This window comes from Ranitomeya variabilis, chromosome 3 (genome assembly GCF_051348905.1).
Source record: "Ranitomeya variabilis isolate aRanVar5 chromosome 3, aRanVar5.hap1, whole genome shotgun sequence".
Lineage (NCBI taxonomy): Eukaryota > Metazoa > Chordata > Amphibia > Anura > Dendrobatidae > Ranitomeya > Ranitomeya variabilis.
The window spans coordinates 775,220,264-775,240,559 of record NC_135234.1 but is presented as its reverse complement, the minus strand read 5'-3'; the positions used below and the strand labels follow the sequence as shown (position 1 = coordinate 775,240,559).

Here is a 20,296-nt window from a genome sequence, read left to right as displayed (position 1 = left end):
TCCCCACATCTGTAACGACCCAAGCTGTAAAGAAATAAACACGGCAAAAATGTTCAAAGTATAGAAAAATAATGGTATCGCTAAAAATGTCACTTTGTCCTTCAAAGAATGCGCCCCCCCCCCCTTCCCCAATTCAAATTTTTTCTATATGTGGCCCATATACCCAGGCGAGTTTGAGTCCCCTGCCTCAGATATTCTGGGAAGAAAAGCATAGAAAAGTGTTGCTGAAATCCTCTGCCCTCTGGTGGCCGGGGGCAGACTCGCACAGGATAGGCCGCCCTGGTCCGTGTGCTCTCTGCTGTCCACTGTAGTCATGGGAGTGGTGGGTCAACAAGGAAATGATTCGCAATCTACTCCTCTATAAATTAAGATGTGTGTGACCCTGTGTCGTGGGGGGGGGGGGGGGGGGACACGGTACGGTGCATGGAAGGGGTGGGGGTCCTGTGCTGGGGGGAGGTGTGTGTGTGTGTGTGTGGTGCCCTCTATCGGGGGTGGCCCTGTGTTGGGAAGAACGGTGTGTGAGTGGGGACCCCTGTGCTGGGAGGGACGAGGTGTGTGAGGCCTCCTGTCGGTGGGGGGCTCCCTGTGCTGTCCAATGGCTCCTCATAAGGGCTCTTTCAGACGTCCGTGTCTCCGGTACTGTGTGGTGACAGTTTTCACACGTCCTGGAGAAACTTACACACGTAGACCCATTCAAGTGAATGGGTATGTGCACGTCAGTGTGTTGACACGGACTGTCTGTTTCTCCATAGACCATGTGTCCATGGGCAAAATACACTGACCTGTCTGTTTTTTTGGGGGGGTTTTAACAGCAGCACGGGCCACATAACATCCCGTACACGGGTGACCTCAGTGTGACACGTACTGCCGCCTGGGAAGCAGTGGTACAGTTAGAGCTGTTCCCTGGGGCCGGGTGCTGGACTGCTCTCATTATTCTCTTCTGCTCGCGCTGAGATCCGCACAAGCAGGGGAGAATGTTGACAGTTATATTCAACTGATAACAGCAAGAGCAGGCGCCGACTGATGGGACTACTACTCCCATCAGCCTACACCTGCTGCCGCTAATAACTGAGAGCAGGCGCCGACTGATGGGACTACTACTCCCATCAGCCTACACCTGCTGCCGCTAATAACTGAGAGCAGGCGCCGACTGATGGGACTACTACTCCCATCAGCCTACACCTGCTGCCGCTAATAACTGAGAGCAGGCGCCGGCTGATGGGACTACTACTCCCATCAGCCTACACCTGCTGCCGTTAATAACTGAAGGCTGCGTGCTGCAACCCGCAGCTGTCAGTGTCTTATGGACGCCTCTCCATTAGTAATCCGTGGACCTGATGTTACCTGACAATACAAACATGAAATCAACCCGGCAAATATGAACCCCACTTGCCACCGCTACAGGGCAAGTGGGAAGAGCCCGGCAAAGCCCCAGAATTGGCGCATGTAACAGATGTGCCTTTTCTGGGCAGCTGCGGGCTGCTATTTTTAGGCTGGGGAACCAATATCCATGGCTGCTTAGCAGCCCCCAGCTGTGAGCTTTAGCATGGCTGGTTGTCAAATATTTGGAGGGACCACACGCCATTTTTTTTTTTAATTATTTATTTTAATTAAAACAGCATGTAGACCCCTCTCTTCTTGATAACCAGCATTGCTCACGCTGACAGTTGAAGCCCGCAGCTGTCAGTTTTGCCTGGCTGGATATCAAAATATAGGGGGATACAAGCTGTTTTTGCGTTTATTTATAGCGGCGGCTGGTCTTGCTGCTATCAGTTGAATATAACTCTCAACCTTGTCCCCTGATTGCTAGCAGAGCAGGGGAGAATAATGAGTGGTCTTCAGCACCCGGCGCCGGGGACAGCGCTAACTGTACCCATGTTTCCCTTGTGACGGTACATGTGGTACTGATACAGCACACACGGACACTGATCTCTCCGGTACTGGAACTATCAGGACATGTGAAAGAGACCTATTGCACAGTTGCACCTGCTGTGGAGGTAGTAGTGGCCCCCTGACCTCTTGGCCCCTGTGTGCTTGCAGAGATTGCACCAATGTTATGTCCACCCCTAAGATCATCGGCAAATCTGTAAATCCTGAAGTTGTGATGCTCCGAAAATGACTACATCTATGGCGGTGGTGGTGAAGTGAGAAGGGTGCGATGCTCTCGCTTCACGGCAGCCACAGTTCAGCGCAGGGCTCCGCACATCACAGAGTCTTTAGTTCAGGGCTCCGCGCATCATGGTGGACACAGTTCATTTCAGGGCTCCGCGCAGCACGATGGCTACAGTTCAGGGCTCTGCGCATCACAGTGACTACAGTTCAGCGCAGTGCTCCGCGCATCACAGAGGCTTCAGTTCAGGGCTCTGCGCATTACGGTGGCCACAGTTCATTTCAGGGCTCCGCGCATCACGGCGGCCACAGTTCAGTTCATGGCTCTGCGCATCTCGGTGGCCACAGTTCAGTCCAGGGCTCCGCGCATCACGGTGGCCACAGTTCAGGGCTCCGCGCATCACGGCGGCCACAGTTCAGTTTATGGCTCTGCGCATCTCGGTGGCTACAGTTCAGTTCAGGGCGCTGCGCATCACGGCAGCCAAAGTTCAGTTCAGGGCGCTGCGCATCACGGCAGCCACAGTTCAGTTCAGGGCTCCGCGCATCACGGTGGCCACAGTTCAGGGCTCTGCACATCACGGCAGCCACAGTTCAGTTCAGGGCTGTGCGCATCACGGCGGCCACAATTCAGTTCAGGGCTCCGCATGTTGTGGTGGCCACAGTTCAGTTCATGGCTCTGCGCATCTCGGTGGCTACAGTTCAGCGCAGTGCTCCGCGCATCTCAGAGGCTTCAGTTCAGGGCTCCCCGCATCACGGTAGCCACAGTTCAGGGCGCTGCGCATCACGGCAGCCACAGTTCAGTTCAGGGCTCTGCACATCACGGCAGCCACAGTTTAGTTCAGGGCTGTGCGCATCACGGCGGCCACAGTTCAGTTCAGGGCTCCGCATGTTGTGGTGGCCACAGTTCCGCGCAGTGCTCTGCATGTCACGGCGGTCACACAGTGCAGCGCTCTTGCTCTCCTAGGTGTTTTCCGCTCTCTGCCCCATCGTCTATTCTGATTGACAGCTCCAGCTTCATTGTGCCAAGAATGGCAGAGAGAGATGGAAACAAGAAGGTGAGAAGGAGCAAGTAACTAACCACGTTACCTCACACTGTCTCACATGGGAGCCACGTTATCTGACACAGTCTCACATCGGCTCCACATTGCCTCACACTCTAACTTCAGCTCCATGTTACCTCAGTCTCACATCGCAGCCATGTTACCTCACAGTCTCACATCGGCTCCACATTACCTCACAGTCTCACATCGGCTCTACGTTACCCAACTGTCTCACATCGCAGCCATGTTACCTCACAGTCTCACATCGGAGTCACGTTACCTCACATTGTCTTAGATTGTAGCCGTGTTACCTCACAGTCTCACATCGGAGTCACGTTACCTCACATTGTCTCAGATTGTAGCCGTGTTACCTCACAGTCTCACATCGGCTCCACATTACCTCACAGTCTCACATCGGAGTCACGTTACCTCACATTGTCTCAGATTGTAGCCGTGTTACCTCACAGTCTCACATCGGCTCCACATTACCTCACAGTCTCACATCGGAGTCACGTTACCTCACAGTCTCACATCGGCTCCACATTACCTCACAGTCTCACATCGGCTCTACGTTACCCAACTGTCTCACATCACAGCCATGTTACCTCACAGTCTCACATCGGAGTCACGTTACCTCACATTGTCTTAGATTGTAGCCGTGTTACCTCACACAGTGTCACATCGGCTCCATGTTACCTCACATGGTCTCACATCAACTCACACTGTCTCACATCGGAGCTGTGTTAACTCACACTGTCACATAGGCATCACGTTACCTCTCACGGTGTCACATCAGAGCAGCGTTACCTCACACTGTTTCACATCGGCTCCACGTTACCTCACACGGTGTCACATCGGCTCCACATTACCTCACATGGTGTCACGTTGGCTCTGCATTACCTCATATGGCCTCACGTTACCTCACAGTCTCACATTGAAGCCACTTTACCTCACAGTGGCTTCACATTACCTCACACGGTCTCACATCGGCTCCACGTTACCTCACACATTCTCTATGCAGCACCACCTTAGTTTGACACCAGTGCCACATTACCTCACACTGTCTCACATCGGAGCCACATAACCTCATAATGGAGCTGCGATACCTCACACTGTCTCACATCGGAGCCACGTAACCGCGCGGTCTCACATTGTAGCCACCTTACCTAACACGGTCTCACATTGTAGCCACCTTACCTCACACGGTCTCACATCGGAGCACATTGCCTCACATGGTCTCACATTGGCTCCACATTACCTCACACGGTCTCACATCGGAGCCACGTTGCCTCACACGGTCTCACATTGGAGACACGTTACCTCACACGGTCTCACATCGGCTCTGTTACCTCACACGGAGTCACATCGGCTCCACATTACCTCACAGTCTCACACTGAAGCCACTTTACCTCACACAGTCTGACATTGGCTCCACGTTACCTCACACATTCTCTTTGCAGCACCACCTTAGTTTGACACCAGTACCACATTACCTCACTCGGTCTCACATCGGTGCCACGTTACCTCACACGTTGTCACATCGGTGCCACGTTACCTCACACGTTGTCACATCGGTGCCACGTTACCTCACACGTTGTCACATCGGTGCCACGTTACCTCACACGTTGTCACATCGGTGCCACGTTACCTCACACGTTGTCACATCGGTGCCACATTACCTCACACGTTGTCACATCGGTGCCACGTTACCTCACACGTTGTCACATTGGTGCCACGTTACCTCACACGTTGTCACATCGGTGCCACTTTAGCTCACACATTCTCTATGCAGCACCGCTTCACCTCACAGTTTCACACCAGTGCCACATTACCTTGCAAGGTCTCGCTTCAGTGTATGTCACCCCACACGGTCTCGTGCCAACACCACATTTTCTCAGGTTTCTTGTATTTGGTTCTGACACAAACCCAGCTCTGCAGCGACTCTACAAAGCGGCCATCTCCTCTGGTGATCACTGCTGTGAGTGATGTGAACGCTGGTACTGCGGGTCCATGCTTCGGGGCTGCTGGCTGTGGAGGCCATTGACCGGTGAGTGTACTCTGTGGGCTGTCGGGTAATATGATGGCTGAGGTGTATCATTTGCTGGGGTTGTCAGCTCTGTGGTGGGTGATGGTGGTGGACCGACACCTGGGGGAGGCAGTTGTCAGCTTCTATGATGGGGTTGTCAGCTTCACTAGGTGCCAGTAAAAGACTACAGTGATGCCTCGAAGCCATTGAGGCCTGTGTTAAGACCTCCATAGTTACCGTGTGGGTGGAGGGGACCTGGGCAGTCGGGGGAAAGAGAAGCCACAGATCCTGAAGACGTCACTAACAGGTCGGTGTAGAACCAGTGGTGGCCATTTCTCCAAAGTGTCCCAGGAGACATGTTTCTTACAGTGTACAATGGACACATTGCACTCTGCCAGGACTCTCTGGGGATGACGGGGACTTCAGGAGGTCATGTTTAGAGCAACCTCCTGCCGAAATCCTCCATAACCTGTGAACGAGTGTCGAGAAGAAAGGATAGCGGCAACGGGCGATCACCAGATACTGATAATGGAGGCGATGGGCGGTCACCAGACACTGCTGATGGGCGGTCACTGGATACTGATGATGGAGGTGATTAGTAGTCTCTTTTGATAATTCACTATTATTATAAATAAACCTTAATACTTCCACTTGTGAAATCTTACTTTGCAGTATTATGTAGGAATATTGTGTAATGTATTATGTCTGTGTATAGGGGTGATGTTGTGTAGGGGTGACATCTGACGTCTCTGTATAGGGGGGACGTTTGTGTTTAGGGGTGAAGTCGGTGTATATGGGTTATGTCTGTGTCTAGGGGTGATGGTGTGTAGCGGTGACGTCAGTGTATAGGGGTGATGTCGGTGTATAGATGTGACGTCGGTGTGTAGGGGTGACCGCTGTATATGGGTGATGTCGGTGTATGGGGGTGACGTCGGTGTGTAGCGGTGACGTCTGTGTATAAGGGTGATGTCGGTGTCTAGGGGTGATGGTGTGTAGCGGTGACGTCAGTGTATAGGGGTGATGTCGGTGTATAGATGTGACGTCGGTGTGTAGGGGTGACCGCTGTATATGGGTGATGTCGGTGTATGGGGGTGACGTCGGTGTGTAGCGGTGACGTCTGTGTATAAGGGTGATGTCGGTGTATAGGGGTGATGGTGTGTAGCGGTGACGTCAGTGTATAGGGGTGATGTCGGTGTATAGATGTGACGTCGGTGTGTAGGGGTGACTGCTGTATATGGGTGATGTCGGTGTATGGGGGTGACGTCGGTGTGTAGCGGTGACGTCTGTGTATAAGGGTGATGTCTGTGTCTAGGGGTGATGGTGTGTAGCGGTGACGTCAGTGTATAGGGGTGATGTCGGTGTATAGATGTGACGTCGGTGTGTAGGGGTGACTGCTGTATATGGGTGATGTCGGTGTATGGGGGTGACGTCGGTGTGTAGCGGTGACGTCTGTGTATAAGGGTGATGTCTGTGTCTAGGGTTGATGGTGTGTAGCGGTGACGTCAGTGTATAGGGGTGATGTCGGTGTATAGGGGTGATGGTGTGTATAGGGGTGATGGTGTGTATAGGGGTGATGGTGTGTAGCGGTGACGTCAGTGTATAGGGGTGATGTCGGTGTATAGGGGTGATGGTGTGTATAGGGGTGATGTCTGTGTCTAGGGGTGATGGTGTGTAGCGGTGACGTCAGTGTATAGGGGTGATGTCGGTGTATAGATGTGACGTCGGTGTGTAGGGGTGACCGCTGTATATGGGTGATGTCGGTGTATGGGGGTGACGTCGGTGTGTAGCGGTGACGTCTGTGTATAAGGGTGATGTCGGTGTATAGGGGTGATGGTGTGTAGCGGTGACGTCAGTGTATAGGGGTGATGTTGGTGTTTAGGGGTGACCGGTGTATAAGGGTTATGTGAGTGTACAGGGGTGACGTCTGTGTCTAGGGGTGATGTTGTGTAGGGGTGACATCTGACGTCTCTGTATAGGGGGGACGTTTGTGTTTAGGGGTGAAGTCGGTGTATATGGGTGATGTCTGTGTCTAGGGGTGATGGTGTGTAGCGGTGACGTCAGTGTATAGGGGTGATGTCGGTGTATAGATGTGACGTCGGTGTGTAGGGGTGACCGCTGTATATGGGTGACGTCGGTGTGTAGCGGTGACGTCTGTGTATAAGGGTGATGTCTGTGTCTAGGGGTGATGGTATGTAGCGGTGACGTCAGTGTATAGGGGTGATGTTGGTGTTTAGGGGTGACCGGTGTATAAGGGTTATGTCAGTGTATAGGGGTGACGTCGGCATGTAGCGGTGATGTCGGTGTATAGGGGTGATGGTGTGTAGCGGTGATGTTGGTGTATATGGGTGATGTCGGTGTATAGGGGTGATGGTGTGTAGCGGTGACGTCAGTGTATAGGGGTGATGTTGGTGTTTAGGGGTGACCGGTGTATAAGGGTTATGTCAGTGTATAGGGGTGACGTCTGTGTCTAGGGGTGATGTTGGTGTATATGGGTGATGTCGGTGTATAGGTGACATCTGTGTCTAGGGGTGATGGTGTGTATGGGTTGTGTCGGTGTGTAGCGGTGACGTCGGTGTATACGGGCAGTGTTGGACTGGGGTGCTAAGGGCCCACCAGTAACTGACTGTGGGGGCCCACTTTTCACCTGCATACAAATATTATACTACCCTCGTTCACAAATTTACCTATATCTCTATATATTAATAAACTGGGTAGTTTGGTTAATGAATGATGAGATGCTGCTTTTTTTTATCTACAGAGCGAATAAATTTTAATTATGCCAAATAATGCCCATATAGTGGGGTTGGGGGCCCAGATATGCACAGGGGCCCACCGGGGGATTCCCCTGTTACCCTGTGGGCCAGTCTGGGCCTGTATACGGGTGATGTCGGTGTATACGGGTGATGTCGGTGTTTAGGGGTGATGTCGGTGTATACGGGTGATGTCGGTGTATAGCGGTGAGCCGTGTGCAGTGCAGTCACCGTGTACCGTGCATACACCGGGTCTAGTCCTACTCTCTGCTGACTCCAGGTGTCGCTGTATACCCCCGGTGTAGTTGCTCCAGGAGGCCGCTCGGTGTCGCTGTGTTCTCCGGTGTCCGGGGAGGAGGCGGCTGCTCTGTCTCCGGCGGTTCCTCTTTCTGGCCGCCAGTGTCGGTTTGTGGCCGCGGGATGTCGCGGTTTGTGTCGGTGCTCGGGGTTTGGCCGCTCTCCGCCCGATGTCCGGGTGCTCAGTGACCGCGGCCTCCAGGCGGCTCCTCCTCTCCTCCGGGCGCACGGTGATGCTGGCTCGGGGGGTGCGGGCGGATTTCCTGGGGTGCTGGGGTGTCGCCCCCTCTCTGTGCGGGGCCCCCCGGCTGCGGCCCCTCGCGAGTTTTACATGACCCCTTGTAACTTTTTGTGGAAACTTGTTGCGACTTTTTACTTGTTGACACTTTAATTTCTTCATTTTTTATTTTTTTTTTTACTTTTCTGATTTTTTTTTTTTTCCTCTTTTTTTGTGATTAATTTCTTGGACATGGCATCGAGCTGCGGCGCAGTGCTGGCGGCTGGAGCCGCGGGGAACATGGCGCTGCCCTGGTACCACCGCGATCTGAGCCGCGCGGCAGCCGAGGAATTGTTGGCCAAGGCCGGGAGAGACGGCAGCTTCCTGGTCCGAGACAGCGAGAGCGTCACCGGGGCGTACGCCCTCTGCGTCCTGTGAGTACCCGTCACCGCCCGCCTCCCATGGGGCGACACACGTACACATAGAAGAATGGCGGAGAAGGCGGTGCTGGTCATCACCCGCCATACTGCGCTGCTATAACATGGCGATCCCTGCGTCATGGCGGATATCTGTGGTGGGTACGACGGACCGCGACTTTCTATGTGGCCGCCGTACTGGGTTCAGGGTGGAGCTTGCCCCCTTTCTCCTCTCTCCGTCACTTGGCGCCTTGTACCCCGGAGCTGACAATCTGCCGGGGCTGCGGGTGACGACAGTAGCACGAGAGTCAGAGGAAATGGCGCAAATCAGTTGTGGATGCAGAAATGATGGCGAACGTGATGTCTCCTGCCTGTATCACACCGCGTGGGGCGAGGCCTGCGGTCAGCGGCGAGGCCTGTGGTGAGAGCTTGTGGTCAGCGGCGAGGCCTGCGGTCAGCGGCGAGGGCCTGCGGTCAGCGGCGAGGGCCTGCGGTCAGCGGCGAGGGCCTGCGGTCAGAGGCGAGGGCCTGCGGTCAGAGGCGAGGGCCTGCGGTCAGCGGCGAGGGCCTGCGGTCAGCGGCGAGGGCCTGGGGTCAGTGGTGAGGCCTGCGGTCAGTGGTGAGGCCTGCGGTCAGCGGGAGGGCCTGCGATCAGAGGCGAGGGCCTGCGATCAGCGGCGAGTCCTGGGGTCAGCGGTGAGGCCTGCGGTCAGCGGTGAGGGCCTGCGGTCAGCGGGAGGGCCTGCGATCAGCGGCGAGTCCTGGGGTCAGCGGTGAGGCCTGCGGTCAGCGGTGAGGGCTTGCGGTCAGCTGCGCCGTGTCCTCGCTGACCTTATGTGCAGTGCGGCGTTCTGTCTGTAATTCACCTGTTTTTCCGCATTTGCCGCTGTTTTATTCTCCCAGGAGTGAGACCGCCCAGCCACGAGTCCCGTCCGTTCACCAAGGATCCAGTCCGGCCACAGCGCAGGTTTCTTAAAGGAAACAATTACAATTTTTTTTATAGAACAAAGTTTAGAACTTTGAGGAAAACTCCATCCACCACATCCTCCAGGCAGTAATGCCCTGTCAATGTTCTCCTGTTCACACTAGCTTAGATGTGCTGGGCCTTTATTTCTTTATTTGTATCCTTCAGGTAGTCGGACCCCTCGCCGTTGTCTGGCCTCTGGTGGTAGTTGGACCCCCTCACCGTTGTCTGGCCTCTGGTGGTAGTCGGACCCCCTCACCGTTGTCTGGCCCCTGGGAATAGTCGGACCCCCTCACCGTTGTCTGGCCTCTGGTGGTAGTCGGACCCCCTCACCGTTGTCTGGCCTCTGGTGGTAGTCGGACCCCCTCACCGTTGTCTGGCCTCTGGTGGTAGTCGGACCCCCTCACCGTTGTCTGGCCTCTGGTGGTAGTCGGACCCCCTCACCGTTGTCTGGCCTCTGGTGGTAGTCGGACCCCCTCACCGTTGTCTGGCCTCTGGTGGTAGTCGGACCCCCTCACCGTTGTCTGGCCTCTGGTGGTAGTCGGACCCCCTCACCGTTGTCTGGCCTCTGGTGGTAGTCGGACCCCTCACCGTTTTCTGGCCTCTGGGGTAGTCGGACCCCTCGCCGTTTTCTGGCCTCTGGGGTAGTCGGACCCCTCGCCGTTTTCTGGCCTCTGGGGGTAGTCGGACCCCTCTGCATCGTCTGACCTCTGGCTCACTTTTATGCAGTAGTCCTAGTGAGGCTCATGGATAAGGCGGACCCCTGCCCTATGTTATCTGTGATGTAGTCTGACAACTTTTGTCTCATGAAATCCTGTTGTCAGGAGCAGCCGCTGATGTACGGGGGGAGTTAAGAGTTTTTCAGTGCTGTTAGTGATGAATGATTTGGATAGTTCCCGGGCTCTCCTGTCTGATGGCTGATACCAGAGAGCACAAGCTGTGTACAACGTGAGGTTGTGACATTTTGGTCGTGTTGACAGCTGCAGTCATGTGACTCAGTGACCCCGGAGTCATCCTGTGCAGGACCAGGCTTTGATAACAGCTCCGCGCTGCTCCAGTATACGGGGGGTACAGGAGGGTATATATGGCCTGCAGATCCACCCTGCTCCAGTATACGGGGGTACAGGAGGGTATATATGGCCTGCAGATCCACCCTGCTCCAGTATACGGGGGGTACAGGAGGGTATATATGGCCTGCAGATCCGCGCTGCTCCAGTATACGGGGGGTACAGGAGGCTATATACTGCCTGCAGATCCACCCTTCTCCAGTATACGGGGGGTACAGGAGGGTATATATGGCCTGCAGATCCACCCTGCTCCAGTATACGGGGGGTACAGGAGGCTATATACTGCCTGCAGATCCACCCTGCTCCAGTATATGGGGGGTACAGGAGGGTATATATGGCCTGCAGATCCACCCTGCTCCAGTAGACGGGGGGTACAGGAGGGTATATATGGCCTGCAGATCCACCCTGCTCCAGTATACGGGGGGTACAGGAGGGTATATATGGCCTGCAGATCCGCACTGCTCCAGTATACGGGGGGTACAGGAGGCTATATACTGCCTGCAGATCCACCCTGCTCCAGTATACGGGGGGTACAGGGGTATATACGGCCTGCAGATCCACCCTGCTCCAGTATACGGGGGGTACAGGAGGGTATATATGGCCTGCAGATCCACCCTGCTCCAGTATACGGGGGGTACAGGAGGCTATATATGGCCTGCAGATCCGCACTGCTCCAGTATACGGGGGGTACAGGAGGGTATATATGGCCTGCAGATCCACCCTGCTCCAGTATACGGGGGGTACAGGAGGGTATATATGGCCTGCAGATCCACCCTGCTCCAGTATACGGGGGGTACAGGAGGGTATATATATGGCCTGCAGATCCACCCTGCTCCAGTATACGGGGGGTACAGGAGGGTATATATGGCCTGCAGATCCACCCTGCTCCAGCATACAGGGGTACAGGAGGGTATATATGGCCTGCAGATCCACACTGCTCCAGTATATGGGGGTACAGGAGGGTATATACGGCCTGCAGATCCACACTGCTCCAGTATATGGGGGTACAGGAGGGTATATACGGCCTGCAGATCCACCCTGCTCCAGTATACAGGGGTACAGGAGGGTATATACGGCCTGCAGATCCGCCCGGCTCCTCGTTCTCTGCATCTGTTTTGCAGCTCTGTTGCTCTCTGTTATCAGCCAGTGCATGCTGGAGACAGGCAGCGCTCGTTCTTAGCCTCGGGACTGCGGGGGTCTCGGCTTGTGGTCAGGGGACGTTCTCCCTTCTTGGTGTTGGGGGCGTCATGCCTAATCAATTGTAGCCGGGGTATTTGGGGCTGTTGCTTTAGAGTAGGGGCACTGGTGAAGGGGGGGGGGTGCGTTTATCATCTCTGGTGTCCTGACGTTTCGGGGGGGACATAGGAGCCTTTTTCATGCATCTCGACATTAGAGGGGGTCTGTTGTTTCTTGGGTGCCCTGACGTTACTCCTATCCTACCAGGAAGGTTCCTTATTCCTGAGGGGACTCGTACTGGGTGATCTACTGATAAAACTGCAGCAAGCGGTCCAGTAATGACTCATCGCAGGAGTCAGGGTCTCTGCCCCTACTCCATGCTGCTCTCCCATGTGGGGGTCCCATGTGATCACAGGATCGCAGCCCTGTAACCTCGCCCCCTGCGGGCGTCCGCTTCCTCCCGGATGGCTCCTGTTTCATGTGAGGACATTGCTGCTTCCCCTCAGGTTCTCTCGTCCCGATATAAAGGAAACAGTCGGGTTTCTAGTTGTTGGAGGTGACGGCGCTCGCAGAACAATGGGGACGACGTCAGCGGAGATTATTACACATCAATAATCAGCTCTGCTGTATAAACATCCGTATACTGTGTTAGGGCTGTATGTACCCTCCTGTAACCCCCGTATACTGGTGCTGGGCCGTATATAATCTCCTGTACCTCCCGTATAGTGGAGCAGGGCCGTATATACCCTCCTGTACCCCTGTATACTGGAGCAGGGCCGTATATATCATGTACCCCCCGTATACTGGAGCAGGGCCGTATATATCCTGTACCCCCCGTATACTGGAGCAGGGCCGTATATATCCTGTACCCCCCGTATACTGGAGCAGGGCCGTATATATCCTGTACCCCCCGTATACTGGAGCAGGGCCGTATATATCCTGTATCGCCCGTATACTGGAGCAGGGCTGTATATACCCTCCTGTACCCCCCGTATACTGGAGCAGGGCCGTTTATATCCTCCTGTACCCCCTGTATACTGGAGCAGGGCCGTATATATCATGTACCCCCCCCTATACTGGAGCAGGGCCGTATATATCCTGTACCCCCCGTATACTGGAGCAGGGCCGTATATATCCTGTACCCCCCGTATACTGGAGCAGGGCCGTATATATCCTGTATCGCCCATATACCGGAGCTGGGCTGTATATTCCCTCCTGTACCCCCTGTATACTGGAGCAGGGCTGTATATACCCTCCTGTACCCCCGAATACTGGAACTGGGCCGTATATACCCTCCTGTACCCCCCGTATACTGGAGCAGGGCTGTATATTCCCTCCTGTACCCCCCCGTATACTGGAGCAGGGCTGTATATACACTCCTGTACCCCCGTATACTGGAACTGGGCCATATATACCCTCCTGTACCCCCCGTATACTGGAGCTGGGCTGTATATACCCTCCTGTACCCCTGTATACTGGAGCTGGGCTATATATACACTCCTGTACCCCCCGTATACTGGAGCAGGGCTGTATATACCCTCCTGTACCCCCGTATACTGGAACTGGGCCATATATACCCTCCTGTACCCCCCCGTATACTGGAGCAGGGCTGTATATACCCTCCTGTACCCCTGTATACTGGAGCTGGGCTGTATATACCCTCCTGTACCCCCATATACCGGAGCTGGGCTGTATATTCCCTCCTGTACCCCCCGTATACTGGAGCAGGGCTGTATATACACTCCTGTACCCCCGTATACTGGAACTGGGCCGTATATACCCTCCTGTACCCCCCCGTATACTGGAGCAGGGCTGTATATACCCTCCTGTACCCCCATATACTGGAACTGGGCCGTATATACCCTCCTGTACTCGCCGTATACTGGAGCAGGGCTGTATATACCCTCCTGTACCCCTGTATACTGGAGCTGGGCTGTATATACCCTCCTGTACCCCCCGTATACTGGAGCAGGGCCGTATATACCCTCCTGTACCCCCATATACCGGAGCTGGGCTGTATATTCCCTCCTGTACCCCCCGTATACTGGAGCAGGGCTGTATATTCCCTCCTGTACCCCCCCCCCGTATACTGGAGCAGGGCCGTATATACCCTCCTGTACTCGCCGTATACTGGAGCAGGGCTGTATATACCCTCCTGTACCCCCTGTATACTGGAACTGGGCCGTATATACCCTCCTGTACCCCCCGTATACTGGAGCAGGGCCGTATATACCCTCCTGTACCCCCCGTATACTGGAGCAGGGCTGTATATACCCTCCTGTACCCCCTGTATACTGGAGTAGGGCTGTATATACCCTCCTGTACCCCCCGTATACTGGAGCAGGGCTGTATATACCCTCCTGTACTCGCTGTATACTGGAACTGGGATAAATTTACCCTCCTGTACTCGCCGTATACTGGAACTGGGCCGTATATACCCTCCTGTACTCGCTGTATACTGGAACTGGGCTATATATACCCTCCTGTACTTGCCGTATACTGGAACTGGGCCGTATATACCCTCCTGTACTCGCTGTATACTGGAACTGGGCTATATAAACCCTCCTGTACTCGCCGTATACTGGAACTGGGCTATATATACCCTCCTGTACTCGCTGTATACTGGAACTGGGCTATTTATACCCTCCTGTACTCGCTGTATACTGGAACTGGGCTATATATACCCTCCTGTACTCGCCGTATACTGGAGCAGGGCTGTCTATACCCTCCTGTACTCGCCGTATACTGGAACTGGGCTATATATACCCTCCTGTACTCGCCGTATACTGGAACTGGGCCGTATATACCCTCCTGTACCCCCCGTATACTGGAGCAGGGCTGTATATACCGTCCTGTACTCGCCGTATACTGGAGCAGGGCTGTATATACCCTCCTGTACTCGCTGTATACTGGAGCAGGGCTGTATATACCCTCCTGTACTCGCTGTATACTGGAGCAGGGCTGTATATACCCTCCTGTACCCCCCGTATACTGGAGCAGGGCCGTATATACCCTCCTGTACCCCCCGTATACTGGAGCAGGGCCGTATATACCCTCCTGTACCCCCCGTATACTGGAGCAGGGCTGTATATACCCTCCTGTACTCGCTGTATACTGGAGCAGGGCTGTATATACCCTCCTTTACTCGCTGTATACTGGAGCAGGGCTATATATACCCTCCTGTACCCCCCGTATACTGGAGCAGGGCCGTATATACCCTCCTGTACCCCCCGTATACTGGAGCAGGGCCGTATATACCCTCCTGTACCCCCCGTATACTGGAGCAGGGCTGTATATACCCTTCTGTACTCGCCGTATACTGGAGCAGGGCTATATATACCCTCCTGTACCCCCCGTATACTGGAGCAGGGCCGTATATACCCTCCTGTACTCGCCGTATACTGGAGCAGGGCTGTATATACCTTCCTGTAGCTGACTCTCTCGGCGTCCTGGAGGGCCGGGGGTCAGTGATTGCATTGATTCACTTTCTGTCATTTCCTGAGCTGAGTTTTCGTCACAGTGTACTTTGCCCTCCGATCAGTGACCTCTCCGCCCGTGCTCGGTGCTGTCGTATTCTTACGTCACTGTCATTCTGGGTTTTGGGAGCTTCCTTCAGGTTTTTCTTCCTTTCCTTGAGGTATTCGAGGTTCTGAGGAGGATGTGGCGAAGCCGAGGAGCCGTCACCGGCCGCAGCAGCTCGCTGACTAATCAGAAGTGGTCGCCCTCGGGGCAGTGAGTCACGGGCGTACACATAGTGCAGGAAGGGGTGACCCCCGCTCTGCCTGAAGAAGCCGAATCCTGCGTCCGTCTCTTTAAATGCTGCGCAGAACACTTGTCAGACCGGTCAATAGCGCCATCCTAGGTGTACTCCAGTCACCTCCGGAGCTGCGCTCAGCATTCTGCTGGGGTCCTGTTAGCTCTCATGTAGCAATTCTTCAGTGACATCCCCTACTGGTGCGATTTTTATACTGCACCCGCAGCCCTAGTGCAACATGATGATAATACGTGGGAACGGCGCCATCATGCTTGTCATTGCGTCCCGTGCACATGGCCGCGCCACCATGGCTGCTGGGGAGCTCCTGGTGGATGAGGCTGTAGCCCGAGGCTTCACCATGTCACGCCTCATCATAGCAGGAATGTGCGGGATATGTGCAGCCTCTGGCCACGGAGAGACAGCTGCGCCGAGACATGCGGAGAGACAGCTGCGCCGAGACCTGCGGAGAGACAGCTGCAGCGAGACATGCGGAGAGACAGCTGCAGCGAGACATGCGGAGAGACAGCTGCAGCCCTGTGCCCCCCTATATCCGCCCCTGTACCCACTGCTCGGATACATGTGTATATACTGCATATAGCCGAGGTCACCGCAGGAGCAAATCCAGTCCAGGGAAAGGCGCTGTATCTAATCCCATCCTGTGTGATACTGTCTGCTGAGCCGTGTATCTAATCCTATGTGATACTGACTGCTGAGCCGTGTATCTAATCCTCTCCTGTGTGATACTGACTGCTGAGCTGTGTATCTAATCCTATCCTGTGTGATACTGTCTGCTGAGCCGTGTATCTAATCCTCTCCTGTGTGATACTGACTGATGAGCCGTGTATCTAATCCTATCCTGTGTGATACTGACTGCTGAGCTGTGTATCTAATCCTCTCCTGTGTGATACTGACTGGTGAGCCGTGTATCTAATCCTATCCTGTGTGATACTGACTGCTGAGCTGTGTATCTAATCCTCTCCTGTGTGATACTGACTGCTGAGCCGTGTATCTAATCCTATCCTGTGTGATACTGACTGCTGAGCCGTGTATCTAATCCTCTCCTGTGTGATACTGACTGCTGAGCCGTGTATCTAATCCTCTCCTGTGTGATACTGACTGCTGAGCCGTGTATCTAATCCTCTCCTGTGTGATACTGACTGCTGAGCCGTGTATCTAATCCTCTCCTGTGTGATACTGTCTGCTGAGCCGTGTATCTAATCCTCTCCTGTGTGATACTGACTGCTGAGCCGTGTATCTAATCCTCTCCTGTGTGATACTGACTGCTGAGCCGTGTATCTAATCCTCTCCTGTGTGATACTGACTGCTGAGCCGTGTATCTAATCCTATCCTGTGTGATACTGTCTGCTGAGCTGTGTATCTAATCCCATCCTGTGTGATACTGTCTGCTGAGCCGTGTATCTAATCCTATCCTGTGTGATACTGACTGCTGAGCTGTGTATCTAATCCTCTCCTGTGTGATACTGACTGCTGAGCTGTGTATCTAATCCTATCCTGTGTGATACTGACTGCTGAGCCGTGTATCTAATCCTCTCCTGTGTGATACTGACTGCTGAGCCGTGTATCTAATCCTCTCCTGTGTGATACTGTCTGCTGAGCCGTGTATCTAATCCTCTCCTGTGTGATACTGACTGCTGAACTGTGTATCTAATCCCATCCTGTGTGATACTCACTGCTGAGCTGTGTATCTAATCCCATCCTGTGTGATACTGACTGCTGAGCCGTGTATCTAATCCTCTCCTGTGTGATACTGACTGCTGAGCCGTGTATCTAATCCTATCCTGTGTGATACTGTCTGCTGAGCTGTGTATCTAATCCCATCCTGTGTGATACTGTCTGCTGAACTGTGTATCTAATCCTATCCTGTGTGATACTCACTGCTGAGCTGTGTATCTAATCCCATCCTGTGTGATACTGACTGCTGAGCCGTGTATCTAATCCTCTCCTGTGTGATACTGACTGCTGAGCCGTGTATCTAATCCTATCCTGTGTGATACTGTCTGCTGAGCCGTGTATCTAATCCTATCCTGTGTGATACTGACTGCTGAGCTGTGTATCTAATCCTCTCCTGTGTGATACTGACTGCTGAGCTGTGTATCTAATCCTATCCTGTGTGATACTGACTGCTGAGCCGTGTATCTAATCCTCTCCTGTGTGATACTGACTGCTGAGCCGTGTATCTAATCCTCTCCTGTGTGATACTGTCTGCTGAGCCGTGTATCTAATCCTCTCCTGTGTGATACTGACTGCTGAACTGTGTATCTAATCCTATCCTGTGTGATACTCACTGCTGAGCTGTGTATCTAATCCCATCCTGTGTGATACTGACTGCTGAGCTGTGTATCTAATCCTCTCCTGTGTGATACTGACTGCTGAGCTGTGTATCTAATCCTATCCTGTGTGATACTGACTGCTGAGCCGTGTATCTAATCCTCTCCTGTGTGATACTGACTGCTGAGCCGTGTATCTAATCCTCTCCTGTGTGATACTGTCTGCTGAGCCGTGTATCTAATCCTCTCCTGTGTGATACTGACTGCTGAACTGTGTATCTAATCCTATCCTGTGTGATACTCACTGCTGAGCTGTGTATCTAATCCCATCCTGTGTGATACTGACTGCTGAGCCGTGTATCTAATCCTCTCCTGTGTGATACTGACTGCTGAGCCGTGTATCTAATCCTCTCCTGTGTGATACTGACTGCTGAACTGTGTATCTAATCCTATCCTGTGTGATACTGACTGCTGAGCTGTGTATCTAATCCCATCCTGTGTGATACTGACTGCTGAGCCGTGTATCTAATCCTCTCCTGTGTGATACTGACTGCTGAGCCGTGTATCTAATCCTCTCCTGTGTGATACTGACTGCTGAGCTGTGTATCTAATCCTCTCCTGTGTGATACTGACTGCTGAGCTGTGTATCTAATCCCATCGTGTGATACTGTCTGCTGAGCTGTGTATCTAATCCTCTCCTGTGTGATACTGACTGCTGAGCTGTGTATCTAATCCTCTCCTGTGTGATACTGACTGCTGAGCTGTGTATCTAATCCCATCATGTGATACTGACTGCTGAGCCGTGTATCTAATCCTCTCCTGTGTGATACTGACTGCTGAGCTGTGTATCTAATCTCATCCTGTGTGATACTGACTGCTGAGCTGTGTATCTAATCTCATCCTGTGTGATACTGACTGGTGAGCCGTGTATCTAATCTCATCCTGTGTGATACTGACTGCTGAGCCGTGTATCTAATCCTCTCCTGTGTGATACTGACTGGTGAGCCGTGTATCTAATCCTATCCTGTGTGATAATGTCTGCTGAGCTGTGTATCTAATCCTCTCCTGTGTGATACTGTCTGCTGAGCCGTGTATCTAATCCTCTCCTGTGTGATACTGACTGCTGAGCCGAGTATCTAATCCTATCCTGTGTGATACTGACTGCTGAGCTGTGTATCTAATCTTTTCCTGTGTGATACTGACTGCTGAGCCGTGTATCTAATCCTATCCTGTGTGATACTGTCTGCTGAGCCGTGTATCTAATCCTATCCTGTGTGATACTGACTGCTGAGCCGTGTATCTAATCCTATCCTGTGTGATACTGACTGCTGAGCCGTGTATCTAATCCTATCCTGTGTGATACTGACTGCTGAGCCGTGTATCTAATCCTCTCCTGTGTGATACTGTCTGCTGAGCTGTGTATCTAATCCTATCCTGTGATACTGACTGCTGAGCTGTGTATCTAATCCTATCCTGTGTGATACTGTCTGCTGAGCTGTGTATCTAATCCTCTCCTGTGTGATACTGACTGCCGAGCTGTGTATCTAATCTCATCCTGTGTGATACTGACTGGTGAGCCGTGTATCTAATCTCATCCTGTGTGATACTGACTGCTGAGCCGTGTATCTAATCCTCTCCTGTGTGATACTGTCTGCTGAGCTGTGTATCTAATCCTATCCTGTGTGATACTGACTGCTGAGCTGTGTATCTAATCCTATCCTGTGTGATACTGTCTGCTGAGCTGTGTATCTAATCCTCTCCTGTGTGATACTGTCTGCTGAGCCGTGTATCTAATCCTCTCCTGTGTGATACTGACTGCCGAGCTGTGTATCTAATCTCATCCTGTGTGATACTGACTGGTGAGCCGTGTATCTAATCTCATCCTGTGTGATACTGACTGCTGAGCCGTGTATCTAATCCTATCCTGTGTGATACTGACTGCTGAGCTGTGTATCTAATCCTCTCCTGTGTGATACTGACTGGTGAGCCGTGTATCTAATCCTATCCTGTGTGATACTGTCTGCTGAGCTGTGTATCTAATCCTCTCCTGTGTGATACTGTCTGCTGAGCCGTGTATCTAATCCTCTCCTGTGTGATACTGACTGCTGAGCCGTGTATCTAATCCTCTCCTGTGTGATACTGACTGCTGAGCTGTGTATCTAATCCTATCCTGTGTGATACTGACTGCTGAG

The 20,296-nt window shown here is 53.1% G+C and overlaps 1 protein-coding gene across 1 annotated transcript in view; it reads left to right on the top strand.

Moving 5' to 3' along the window:
- The first annotated feature begins 8,556 nt into the window (after positions 1–8,556).
- The window catches only part of INPPL1 (inositol polyphosphate phosphatase like 1), a 54,113-nt gene continuing 42,373 nt past the window's right edge, over positions 8,557–20,296 (top strand). Inside the window, exon 1 of the mRNA XM_077298866.1 lies at positions 8,557–8,873. Within this exon, the coding sequence (XP_077154981.1) occupies positions 8,692–8,873 (182 nt within the window). The 5' untranslated portion in view covers positions 8,557–8,691. The remainder of the gene's footprint in view (positions 8,874–20,296) is intronic.